This window comes from Mesoplodon bidens (assembly GCF_964165515.1).
Source record: "Mesoplodon bidens genome assembly, chromosome: 10".
NCBI lineage: Eukaryota > Metazoa > Chordata > Mammalia > Artiodactyla > Ziphiidae > Mesoplodon > Mesoplodon bidens.
The window spans coordinates 27486518-27500484 of record NC_138172.1 but is presented as its reverse complement, the minus strand read 5'-3'; the positions used below and the strand labels follow the sequence as shown (position 1 = coordinate 27500484).

Here is a 13967-nt window from a genome sequence, read left to right as displayed (position 1 = left end):
TATTTAAAGAAGGTAGCCACCCTACAGAACTCTTTCATAGAAAAACATTAGCCACAGAGCAAAGTCAGGGCCAACACAGCCTGTCGGAAGGATCTTAGTTGTCTGATAACATCCTATATTCAAAATCCTTCCCTACAAAGACCGTTTCCTGAGTCCCCGTGCCTTCAATCATTTATGTGGCCACAGCTGAGGAAGCTATCCCATTTCAAGTGCTTTCAAGTTTCAGCTTAACATACAGAGATGGGCCACCGTTTTCTGGGGCCCGTCAGAAAAGAGAGAGACTTCCCTAGGGAGGCATACCAAAATTTAAATTAAAAATTGGGGGCAGAAGGGGGCCTTACCTTCGATTTTGGCATACTCTGACAGCCGAGAATAGTTGACTAAAGCAGCCTGCTCTAGACATTTACGGATGACTGTTTTTACCTCCTCTTGTGGTACTGGGGTAACAATATCTTTCATCAAGACCTATAGGTGGAAAAACTAGGTTCTTAAGATGGTTCAACGAAATGTGTTACTCATTTACGTTTAAAGAATTCAGTTTAAAATTAGTTGTGAATGCCTCTTTACAACTTAACATGGATTGAGCGCCATTGTTGAAGAGAAAATAAAAAATTCCAGTGCACAGTTAGGATGTCAAAGCCTGTCCATGAATCATGGAAGGGCAAGGAGCGGATCTTCAATATATCCTAACTATTTGAGAGTATAGAGATAAAATATCTAGAATTTTGGCAATTTCTTCATACTTATTCTGGTATTTGATGAATGGTAAACAAATCCTTTAGAAATGACAGTCTAGGCCATTCAACCACAATATTTAATTACCATGATGTTTATGTCTCTGTGTATATATCATTTGTCTTTTACTTTCATTCTTACCCTTTCCAAGAGTGAGAGGGTAGCTTTCAAAGCACCTTCAGGTCGACCAAATGGAAAGCAATACCTAAAAAAGACAGAAAAATGTTCAGGTTCCCTGAATCAATTACATTTTAGAATGAAATATGCTGTAACTTGATTCCTATGGCAACTCCCTCTCAGGAACAGAAAATGCTTTTTATTTTGTCACGTTGTGTTATGCTAATCTGAATTCACACCATATATGTGTGTATATAATGTATATATGTGTATGTGTGAATAATGACTAAAGAGAGACTCTGCAAATGTCTGCAGCAGAAAAGAATATTTCCAGTGATGACATAAGGCTCTGTTTAGATTTCTGTTGTGAAGGAGAACCATTTGTTAGCTCAGATGTGACCTTATATATAATTATTGAGACCAGACTGGCATTAAACAATATTAGTTGAAACAGGCTAAAATTCAAACACACTTACCTAAATCCCCAGAGGATTAATATAGGAAATACAGGAGTGTATTTTGAGCAAAGTCATGATTCTACTAATTGTCCTTCCTTGATTGTAGTTTTTAATTGTTATTTGATCTTTTGCTATTGGCAATGTATCTAGCATAGAGTGTATGACCAGTAAAGATTTATCCAGGAGGTTTTTGATGGCACAGATGGTACCTATGTCAGGTACCACTAAGAGTTCTAGTAACTATTTCAGGCTGTCATAAGCCTTTCAAGACACTCTTCCTCATGGTACAAAAGGAACAGGATGGGCTATTGAAACCCAGACTATCCTATGTATGTATGCCATTTCTTCCACTTGCTGGCTGAGGGGCCTGGGGCAAGTTACTTAACTTCTCTCAACCTTGGTTTACTCCTTGTTTCAGTGGGAATTACAATAACTACCTTACAAATTGTCCTGAGGAAAAAAAAAAAATGAGTTCATGCTTATCCAGCCTCTAGTTCCCTATGTAGTGCACAGGAAGCATTTAATAAATAGGAACTATTTACTATGCTATTATAAATGCTTTTACTATTGATGAGCTCCTATTCCAAGATCTCTGGTTCAGAACCACCAGTGCAGCATTAAAAATATCTAATTGACTCTAAGGGAGAAGTGGGCTGTGTGGTGCAAAGGTCAAGCCCAGACCTGCGAGCTGTCTCGAGAGTGTGGGGAAGTGCATGATCAGTCTGTCAAGGCTGAACCAAGATTCTTTCTTTCCCCACATAGCCCACTAGTCCTGTTTTCAGGTAATGGAGAAGGTGGGGATGCTCTTCTGGGTACCACTGCCTTCCTTCCCTATGAGAACTGATTCACAGGAGTTTTCACTGTTGTATTTAAAAACCTTGAAGAAGCGTCAAATTCAACATTTTAGTAGATTTTTTAGATAGATTGATGATCAGGGTCAGCTTACACAAAGAGGGCTTTGTTCTTTCAGTGGAAATAAAATGAACTTAAGATTTCAAAGTCTCCTGGATATTGGGGAACACTGTCTTGGTTGGCTTTTTCATTCAGCTATTTCTTTCTTATTTTTTTTACTGAAGTATAGTTGGTTTACAATGTTGTGTTAGTTTCGGGTGTATAGCAAACTGATTCAGTTATATATATATAATATATATTACATATATTCTTTCTCAGATTCTTTTCACTTTTAGGTTATTAAAAAATATTGAGTATAGTTCTCTGTGCTATCCAGTAGGTCCTCATTCAGCTATTTCTAATATTTAGTGTGTCTCTGATAGATTTACAGTTTTAGAAAATCAAGCCCTTAATTTGCCCCTCGCCAGTCTCACCCTCCTAAAAAGCCCTTTAACCCCAGATCCTTACCTAAAATGTGTAATCTGGTTTTCCAATAGAACTCGGAGTCTCTCTTTGATTTCTTCAAAACGTTCCTTTTCTTCAACAGTCACAGTTCCAATTCCATCAGGCCTGAAAGAAGACATGTCATGAGGTGACGGGAACCTCGTATGCTGACACCATCAAACCAAACCTCTAGCAGGAGGAAACTGTCCATTTTAGAAGAACAACTACAGTGATCGATGTGACTTTAGGAGAAGTCCTGCTTTTCAGTGCCAGCGACTAGAGGGGATGGGGTATTTTGAGGTTATCATTTGGAGACACTTGCAGAACTGCCACTCATTTATTGTGAAATGGTAAAATGTACAAAGGGGTGGCTTGCAGGTTAAAGCCAACCTCTAGACTTGCTCTGTTTAGCTCACAGCCTTTTGAAATTTTGAACTGCTTGCCAACATTTTTTACATTAGGAAAGTTTTATGATACAATTCTCTCGCAAATTTGGAACAGCTGGCATTAATTGGAGAGGGGCAACAAACAGCTTCTTCCTTGGCTGGGGCAGGCACTCTCCTGGTCCATATCTCTAATTTACATTACCTGTCTCTCTTGTTGGCACTTATGTTTGGGACTCCTGAACTATGCACACAAACTCCCATGAAAACCAGGAGTCCTGTAAGTGTCTATATTTCCCAGAGGTAAATGCTGTTAAATGACTCACTTTCCAGCTTATAACTACAGATGTTTGGATTAATTTCACCACTCATGTATTAACTAAAGAACAAATTACAAGACATTGTACAAATTACAAGACCTTGATGAAAGAAATGGAAGAAAACTCAAATAAATGGAAAGACATCTTGTGTACATGGATTGGAAGAATTAATATAGTTAACATGTCTGTACTACCCAAAGCCATCTATAAATTCTATGCAATCCCTATCAAAATTCCAGTGGGATTTTTTTCACAGAAATAGAAAAAAAAATCCTAAAATTTGTAAGGAACCACAAAAGCCCCAAATAACCAAAGGAATCCTGAGAAAGAACAAAGTTGGAGGCATCACAATTCCTGAATTCAAACTATATTACAAAGCTGTAGTTATCAAAACAGTACGGTACTGGCATAAAACCAAACATATACACCAATGGAACAGAGTTGGGAACCCAGAAATAAACCCTTGCATGTATGGTCAACTAATATTTGACAAGGGAGCCAAGAGTACGCAATGGGGAAAGGATAGTTTCTTCAATAAGTGGCATTGGGAAAACTGGATATCCACATATAAAAGAATGAAATTAGATCCTTATCTTAGAACATTCACAAAAAAGAACTCAAAATGGATTAAAGACTTAAATGTAAGACCTGAAGCTGTAAAAATCCTAGAAGGAAATATAGAGGAAAAGTTCTTTGACATTGGTCTTGGCAATAATTTTTTTGAATATGACACCAAAGCACAAACAACAGAAGCAAAATAGACAAGACCAAAAAAGTGACACTTTAGCAAATTAAAAAGCTTCTGCGTAGCAAAATGTAAAGACAACCTACAGCTGCCTAACACCTAAAGCTGGATTTCTCACTTAATAGTTTGTGACTTCTTTGAGACTCAGTTTCCTTATCTGTCAAACAGGGATAAAAACAGTCCTTCCTGAGGGTTTCTATAAGGGTTAATTAGCACATGGAACATGATAACACATAGAAATCCCCTGGCACATAAGTGCTCAATAAATATTTGCTATTGTTATTGCTAAAAAAAAAAGAGACAACCTATGGAATGAGAGAAAATATTTGCAAGCCATCTGTTTGATAAGGGGTTAACATTCAAAATATAGAAGGAACTCATAAAAAATAGAAAACCCCCCAAATAATTTGATTAAAACTAGGCAGAGGACATAGACTTTTTCCCAAAGAAGACATACAAATGGCCATTAGGTACATGAAAAGATGCTCAACATCATTAATCATCAAGGAAATACAAATCAAAACTGCAGTGAGATATCACCCCACACCTGTCAGAATGGCTGTTCTCAAAACAAAAAGACAACAAATACGTGCTGGAGAGGCTTTGGAGAAAAGTGAACCCTCCTGCACTGTTAGTGGGAAGGTAAACTGGTGCAGCCACTATGGAGACCATTATGGAGGTTTCTCAAAAATTAAAAATAAAACTGCCAAATGATCTAGCAATCCCACTTCTGGGTATGTCTATGTATCTGAAAAAAGAGAAATCAGTATCTTTTTTTTTTCTCATTTATTTATTTATTTTTTATACAGCAGGTTCTTATTAGTTATCTATTTTATACATATTAGTGTATCTATGTCAATCCCAATCTCCCACTTCATCCCACCACCATCACCCACCTCACCCTCTGCTTTCCCCCTTTGGTGTCCATACGTTTGTTCTCTACATCTGGAAAATCACTATCTTGAAGATATATCTGCACCCCCAAGTTACCTGCAGCATTACTTACAATAGCCAAGATAGGGAAACAACCTACGTTGTTTATTGACAATATTATCTATTGACAGATGAACTGAACGGATAAAGATTACATACACAGTGGAAAATTATTCAGCCACAAAAAAGAAGGCATTATGCTAAGTGAAATAAATGAGACAGTAAGGTAAATACTGATATGTGTATGATAAACACATAGTACTTATATGTGGTATCTAAAGAAGCTGAACTCATAGAAATAGAGAAGAGAATGGTGGTTGCCAGAGGCTGGGGAGTGGGTGAAATGCAAAGATGTTGGTCAAAGGGTACAAACTTCCAGCTATAAGAGGAATAAGTTCTGGGGATCTAATATACCCTATGGTGACTATAAATTAATAGTACTGTATTATTTACTTGAAAGCTGTCAAGAGAGTAGGTCTTAAATGTTATCCACACACACACACACACACACAAATTATACGAAACTAACCTTATGCAGTAATCATTTTACAATGTATCCGTGTATCAAATCATCCCATTGTACATCTTAAACCTACATATGGCATATGTTAAAATCTCAATAAGGGTGGAAAAAAGAACTAACCACATAGGCTATTTTTCAATCTTAAGAGAACTACTGCTCATTTAATAAAAAGAATGACCCTGGCATAAATAAGTGAATTTCAGTTTAATCACAGTATTCTCATGTTTCTGAATTACCAGTAGGTTCACACACATTTTCCTTATTTCCTTTGGCCCATTCAAGTTGAAAATACAAAGGAAGGCTGCATATTTATAGCCCAAATTTATCTGTGCCAAATTAGACGAAGGATAATCTGACCCATTCAAAGTCTTCAGCTCCCAGATCTTGTACTGACTTGTTTTGACTACTGGCTGAGCCAGTTTGCAGATTGGTGCGTCACCATGAAACTTCTATTGGAACATTCTTCAGTTTGCAAATGCAAGTCATCTTGAGACCAAACAAATGGTCTTATTTATAGGCCTTCTCAAGGATCCAGCAGAAGTTGGGAAAATCCTGTATACTAGACCAGTCTGACTGCACAAAAGACTTGGCAAAAGATAGCAGTGTACCTCCTGTTAGGGGTTTATTGGTCAGCTTCCCTTCTTTTTAAGTACTAAAAATGCCCTACTTGAAAAAAGAAAAAACTTCCCCTCACCCACTTTGTAGAAAATACCCCTAAATAGTAAAATGCTATACAGTCCATTTCTTCACACCCTCCTGAACTTAGAGGCAAAATGGTAAATATCAGGTAGGCTGTTGGAATCTATACACATGTCCTTAGTTTCAAAATTTCAGGAAAAATCTCAAATGTTAATTTACGAAGTTTATTTAAAAATTATTTAAACATAAAATGCCCACAAACCTGTAGTTAAACCTCAGGATGAATTCACTGGCCCCACGAAATACATGTGACATTTTCTGTAGTAACGTCTCATGTGTCTGTTATAATCTACAACTTTCTTTAGCTGTGGCTTTTGAATTTTGTTTATACAAAATTCAGCTTGCTAATGCACTGAACACACGTTTATACAATTGGCGTGTGTACATGCACACAATCGATTTTGGAAAAGTCGAGCCATTTTAAGCATTTTGTTTCTTAGCAGGGAATTAAGCCAGAGAAAAATGTTATTAAATATAAGGTATAATTCAGAGAGGAGTTTATAGATCACAGGAAAAAGCCTGAAAACCATTTAACATAGGCAGCCCAGAGATGTTTGTGGCCATTATTAGGAAATAAACCTCTCTGTGAAGAAAATCATTCCTTCCTTACCCAACAAGTCTTCTAAGGCAATTAGGCAATTAGAAGGCAGCTTTTAGATTTGTGTTTGAGATGACAAAAACTGAACATTTAGTCTGTGCATGGCTTTCCTGTAATTCTCACTACAAAGGGTATTATAAACATAAAATCTGATTATGTTTTTTCCCCTTTTGTTCTGATGATTCATATTTATAACTATTAAAGGTATCAGATGGCAGCTTCCGTGTCTCCTTGAACTACTTTGTGAACACTGTTAACCTCCCTATTCAAAAAAGGTAAACAACTAAAAATTGTCATTTCTTAATAAATTTGCTTCTTAATCGCCTATGTCAGTGTGAATAGTTTCTTTTTTTTTTTTTTTTTGCAGTACGCGGGCCTCTCACTGTTGTGGCCTCTCCCATTGCGAGGCTCAGCGGCCATGGCTCACGGGCCTAGCCGCTCCGTGGCATGTGGGATCTTCCCGGACCGGGGCACAAACCCGTGTCCCCTGCATCGGCAGGCAGACTCTCAACCACTGCGCCACCAGGGAAGCCCGAATAGTTTCATTTTAAATAAATAAAACAAACCAATCTGAGTCTGTAAGACATATAGTACGGAGTTTACCAAAAAAAAACAGGTGATAAAACACATCACAATTTCGACATCCAATGCACATTTATTTGTAATTGCCAGAATAGCTCTGAAATGATACTGGTAACAGGGGGTGTTATTTTACAAACTGAGGGAGAGATGGGCAAGAAAAATATTTGTCCAAGATCACAGGTTGTCACTCCATCAGTTAAAAAGCAAAAATATCCTTTGTGGGGTGTTTGATTTCTCATAGTTATTATTGAAAATTCTGTCAAACATCGATTTCTCTTTCATTGACCCCTATAATCTGTCAATGTTAATTGTACAGGTTTTGGTAGATTTCTATGGATCTACTAACTGAAAAATCCTGGTTCAATATATAGGCAGCACTGTTCTCACAGAAATAATGAAATACTTTCCCTAGAGTAGTGGCCACCTGAGCCTGCCTCAGAGTCACCTGGAAAGCTTGTGACAACTCAGACTGCTGGGGCACCTCAGAGCTTCTGATTCAACAGATCTGGGGTGGGACCTGAGAACTGGTCCTAGAACATTCTAGGTCCTAGAGACCTAGAACATTTCTAACAAGTTCTCTGGTACTGCTGGTTCGGGGAACCTTACTTTGAGAACCTCTGTCTTAGAGCGAAAAAATACTTGGTGGGTGGCTGAATGCATGAAATGGTATTTTTGGAATTGGGAATCCAGGGTTCCCAATTTCCGTTGGATTGAGTGAATTTGGAACCAGAGATCTTCTCTAAAAAGTATATGGTCCACTTATGAAGCTAGCAACCCCTTCCCAAAATGGCATTTGCACTGTTTTCTAGGTGCAATTCCAAGCAGTGCTGGCTGCAAAATAAGTAGAAGAACTGTATTGGTGTCTCTCAGAAGCCATGCTTTTGTTTCTCTGTTTTGGAAACATTTGGGGGTGATTCTATAATTGTCATAAAACTGGCTCTGCATCTTGTTCTTTTCTCAATATTTCTAACACTTAAGGAATCACAAAGAATGAGAGAAGAGGAGGGCTGAAGCTGGATTTTTAAACTCCTACCTAGCAAATCCCAGGCTGAGATGTATCTTTACTCAGAACATGTGTCTAGGAGCCTGAATCCTCTGCCCTCTTGTATCCTGACTGATACATTTTCTGCTGGTGGTTTTGCACTTTTTAGTGTCCATTGCCACTTCCTAAGGGCACTTGAATTTCCTTTGGAGGAACGACCTTGGCTGCACTGTGTGTAAACTGAGGAGACTACTCTCCTGCTGTCAATGCCGAAGGCTTCCCGCAGGCCAGCTCCTGCCTTGGGGGGTCACTATACATCTTAGTTGGACTATGAACTGCACTCAGCCAACTGGACACTCGTTCCCGGAACCTTTATATCACATAAATGATGTAAGGATAAAAGAAACTGGTGGGGTTTGCTGTCTCAGCAGCTGTGCCCTGCCCAGCTTGTTTTCCCAGGTTGGTAGCTCTTAATCTCGGGAATGTATCTTAGAACCAGTAGAGCTTTGAGAGGTCCCACCCTCAAGCTCTGATTCAATGGGTCTGTTGCAGGGCCTACACATGTCAAGTTAAAGCTCCCTAGGTCATTCCAATGTGCAGGTAAGGACTGGACCACTGCTTTGATCCTGGTTTCCTACTTTTCTATTGCTGCCTTGATTCCAGACTCCCCCTCCCCCCCCCCTTTTTTTTGAGGCTCCTGGCATCATCCCCATAAACTCTCTTTTGCTTAGATTATCCAGCGTTAGTTTTTGTTACTTATGTGGAACTGATGTAAGTTCATAAAGCACACATTCTCTGGCTCCCAATTTTAGTAGAAGCATTGATACCTTTGAACCTAGCTTTAGCCACACACACACACACACACACACACACACACACGGAAATATGGTCCCTGGTCACTGGTTCCACCTAACTGCACACTGGCTAACCACTCACTTTTTGTATATCATGATCCTGCAAACTTGAGACAATATGCAGGTCAAGTGCAGTCATTTTTGGAGCCCTGTCAAAGACTGGAAGCTCTCCCACCTGCAGGCCATCATCAGAGCCCAAAGTGGGTCTCTTGGGCCACGACAGACTATATTGCATCTGACACAGCAGGCATCTCTGGAATCCACCTTTCAAGTTTTCGGCAAACCATTTTCTCACTGTCCTTCACAAAGTTGACATTTTCGGCAGCACGATAGGAAAGATGTCACGTCGGCTGCTCTTCAAGTTCTTGTCACAGTGGTTAGCACCAGTTCTGTCATCTTCACTCGCCTCACAGCCTCCTATCTTGAGCCATGTCACAAATAATAATACATCTAGAGTTGTGTTTTTCTGGGTTCTTTTGGTTTTTTTTTTTTTTTTTGTCAGATTAAAATGACCCTAACCCGGCTGCCCACACTTTAGGACTAGTTATGCAAATTCTTCTCCCTTTCCCCAAATGTTTCTGAGCTAGAGCTTGTTAATTAATGTCTATTGTAGGATTAATCCAGTATGATTAAGCACAAGGCTTTTCATGTGAAACACTTTATTTTGATGCTTGAAATTAAGTGTGAACACTTGAGCCAAAGAATTCAAGCTACCTTGTGTTTTGTGAAAGTGAAATGACCTCTTTGGGGGCATTAAATTGTCGCTACTCACCCAGGTGAGCACACAGAGTCCTAGCGTTTAATTATCCTGCTACCAGGGTTCTCCACATTATGTTGAAAGCCGGGCCACAAAACCTCCGTTGGGAAGGTAAGATATCTTTTCAAGAAGGTCAGGTTACTAAATTAATTCAAAGCATACAATGATTGATGTGTTCTGCTATTGCATCTATTTGGTGATCAAGTGTAGAATCCAGTGTAAAAAGAAACGTGTGAATTCAACAAAAGAGGAAAGAGCGTCTGGTCCACCTCTCTGCGTACAGCCAGCTTTAAGCTCCAATCACTATCAACAAAGGGTAAAACTCCAGTTGAAGTGGGAATATACTTTCTCTCCAAATGCAAATGTCCACATATGCCGGTGCAGGCACCGTAAACATGATATATTATCTCTCTCCAAATGGATGCATGCCTACAGACCGCACTACAGATCCATGAAAATGTCCGTAAACAAGCATGATAACTGAATCCTACACGCTACAAAAATCTTCCAGCTCAGAAACACGAGAGCTGAAAGGGTCAGAGTGGAACAGTATATTTTAGTAGCCTGTTCCTTGTAATGGTCCCTAAATAGAACATTTAGACCAAACACACTTTCTTAACTTCTCTTTTTTTAAAAAACGGACTTCTTCTAGCAATTCTTAATCCTTACCACTTCCAGAATGATACTTTTGAATTTGATCCTAGTGTGGAATATTTTCCTTTGTCTCTTTCAAATGGTTAATAACTACACATTCAAGACCGCACCAAAGCATCATCATCTCAAAAGGAGACATCCCCACTCACTCCTCTGGATGGTATGTATAATCTCTAGGTTAATTATAAACTGTAATTAGGACTCTCACGTCCTGTAGTCACCGCTTCATTATGAAAGCCCAGCCTTACCCTTTCTTCCTCCTCTCCCTCCAGCCCATGCCCTTTTCTAATTATGCCCTGATGCCCTGGGGCTTAGACACACTGCTAAAACAAATATGTCAAGTGTTTGTATCACAAAGAGTAAGATAGGGAGCAACAACAAGCAGTTTCTACATTACAAATACACATTGAAGCTTCTCCAGGTTGGCTTTAGTCAGTTTGAAAAAGAGGTTAGGAGAGGGCAAAAATACACAAGTCAAGTCTTTTCTGACTTGTTTACTGCTTTTCTAAATATGTAGCTATAACCCAACAATAAGAGAAGGTGTCTTCATTCTCTTATAAGGATGGGAGTGATGGAGAAGTCCCTCCCTCTGAACAACCTCACAGAATGTGGATGTTATTGGCACAAGGACATTATTTAAAGTGGTTCAGGCTCTGCCCAGGTACTGAATGAAGCAAGAACCCAACAGATGATTATAGAAATGGTATAAAATGTATGCATCACAGGAAAGTACATATTTCTTTCCCCAGAGAAGGACCAATTTCCAAAATTTGTATTACATAGATTTTTCTTTTGGAGGACTAAGCGAAGAGGTGGATTTCTTTATTTCTAGACAAACATAGACAATTAGGTTTTTAATTCCACCCTGAACACACAATGACCTTAGGTATAGATTTCTGAGTGGTCAGAGCAGTAATACGTGTAGCTTTTGGGTATCACACCTACCCTACCTAAATAGAGTGACATCTGAAAATATGTTTTTGCACCAATGAATCTAATAACCACAGCATGAGGACACACTGGTGGAATTTTAGAAGGAAAATGCGCATTATTTGGAGGGTTTGTCATGGGCCAGAGAGACTGCACCAATGAGATAGATGATGCAGCACATTTTATAAGATTTTGTGTCTGAGCTGAAAAATATGCTATTGTCATGGGACAAATTTCCTTTAGGAGGAGAGTCACATGGGTTAAAAGTTAGAATATAAGCTCTAGAGAAAAGTTTTCCTTGGGATGCAGATTTTTACTTGAAATGTGTTTGGACTTTTTCCCCTCTCCTTCTTAGAAGTTCTTCTGATTAGGTGAAGCTGGTTCTTTAGGATTTAGAGAGCATGACACAGACATCTGTAAGGCCAGCACTACCTGCTCAGAGCCAGGAGAGGAGGCCAACCAGCCACGTGCTCCTGTCCACAAGTGCAATAATGCCTGTGTCAGTGTGTAACATGAGACCAAGAATGTGAATGTCACTGTCATCCCCCACCCATGCCTGCCTGCTACCAGACTGCTGTATTCACAGGATGGTAAAAGAGATCTACCCTGCTATAGTCTTTTCTCTCTCTTTTGGGGAGGGAGAGTTAAAAAGCACCAGACATAATGTCATGATGACTATATGTGTATGTAACATGGAGAGAGAGAAAGGGAGGAATGGAAGGAAGGAAGCAGAAATTGGAGAAGAAGGAAAAAATATATATGCAAAATGACTCATTTACTTCCAGCTAGGCATTCCCCAAAAAGAAATAAAGGAAACCATTATGTGACATGGATTGGGAGTGAGGGACCCACATTGGAGGCAAGGACATGGTCAATAAAGCTGTGGTCCAGGGGAGAGAAGTCAGAGACCTGAACTCTGGCAGTGGCATCGAAGAGAAGGAGAAGTGGATGGACTTGAGAGATATATAAGGGCATTGACAGGGCACGGTAACTGAACCTTGTGACGTGCTGAGGGAGGAAACATCAAGGATGGCTCCCAAGGTTTTGTCTTGGGCAACTGGGTGGATGGAACTACTTACTGACTTAGGGAAGCTGATGGAGTAACAGAGGAGAAAAGTGAGCTCCATCTGAGTGTTCAGTTACTCAGATCTAAGCCACAGGGATCACATGGTCTTCGCACACAAGTGGCACCTTGGCTCCAAATACACCTCCCAAAAGAATCCTTGGACACATTTTCAGAGATTTTTAGGACTCAGGCCCTCTTACATCTGCTTACAGACTCATTCATCTACGCAGCTTACTTTGGATTGGGGCGTTGGCATTATGGATTTGTTAATTGCTGATACAATGTACTTTCTCTGCAGGCCATATGTGAAGAACAGCACTGGCATTCAAGAAATGTTAAATAATAATGTAAATGAGAAAAATTTCCAATCCCAATAATAAAGGGATCCAAGGAACATTGATGCAACTTGCAATCATCGGAGCTGTTTGATTGCCTTGTCATTGTGGGACAGTGACCAAAGTGATGTTAATCTAAATGTCATCTAGAAAGAATACTAAAAATATTATGGTGAAAATTAAGTACTGCAACCTTAGGAGCTGATTTAAAAATTAGAAGATATAGCAATTTACATCTGTGGATCTGATGATCGCCAAGTGCAACCAGCTGAACATACCCACATTTTCCTTTTCTTTCCCTCTCTCTTTGAGAAAATGGGTTCAGTTTTAAAGAGCTAGTCCAAACTAATGTTCCCTCAATCAGTGGTTCTTAAATGTTGCTACATATAAGATTTTAAAACCATGATGCTTAGGCCATATCCCAGACTAACTAAATCAGAACCTCTGCAGGCGGGGCTAAGGCATCGACATTTCTTAGGCTCTTTAAGTGATTCCAATGTGCAGCCAAGTTAGACTACCAAGGCCTTGCATAAGTAGGATCTGCAGACCAAATGCCTTAGAAATACGTGGGGAGGAACTGATTAAAAGGGCAGATGCTTGGCTCCATCTAAGACTTGCTGAATGAAATTATTTGAGGATGGGTCCTCATACTCTCCATTTTAACAAACTCCCCGTGTGATTTATATGCACACTACAGTGTGACAACCCCCACACAAGCTGAAAATCAGTGTCATGTCTTTAGACACAGAATACGTCTGTGTAAAAGAAACCAAAATCCAAGTAAAAAGGAAGAATTTCATCCCATCACCTGGAAGTTTGATGTTTTGGGTTTTGTTTGCAGGGGGCTGCCCTATGCACTGCAGGGTATTTAGAAACATACCAGGCCTCTACCCATAGAGGACAACAGCACCGCCCTTCCCCAGTGTGACAATCAAAAATTTCTCCAGACATTGCCAAGTAT

General features: G+C 39.5%; 1 protein-coding gene across 11 annotated transcripts in view; it reads right to left on the bottom strand.

Annotated features, from left to right (window-relative positions):
* The window catches only part of CADPS (calcium dependent secretion activator), a 478170-nt gene that overhangs the window by 123879 nt on the left and 340324 nt on the right, over positions 1-13967 (bottom strand). For all 11 annotated transcript variants that reach the window (XM_081245095.1, XM_081245093.1, XM_081245090.1 and 8 more), the window contains 3 exons: positions 2670-2771; positions 877-940; positions 342-465 (listed from right to left, as the gene is read on the bottom strand). In XM_081245095.1, the coding sequence (XP_081101221.1) occupies positions 342-465; positions 877-940; positions 2670-2771 (290 nt within the window). The remainder of the gene's footprint in view (positions 1-341; positions 466-876; positions 941-2669; positions 2772-13967) is intronic.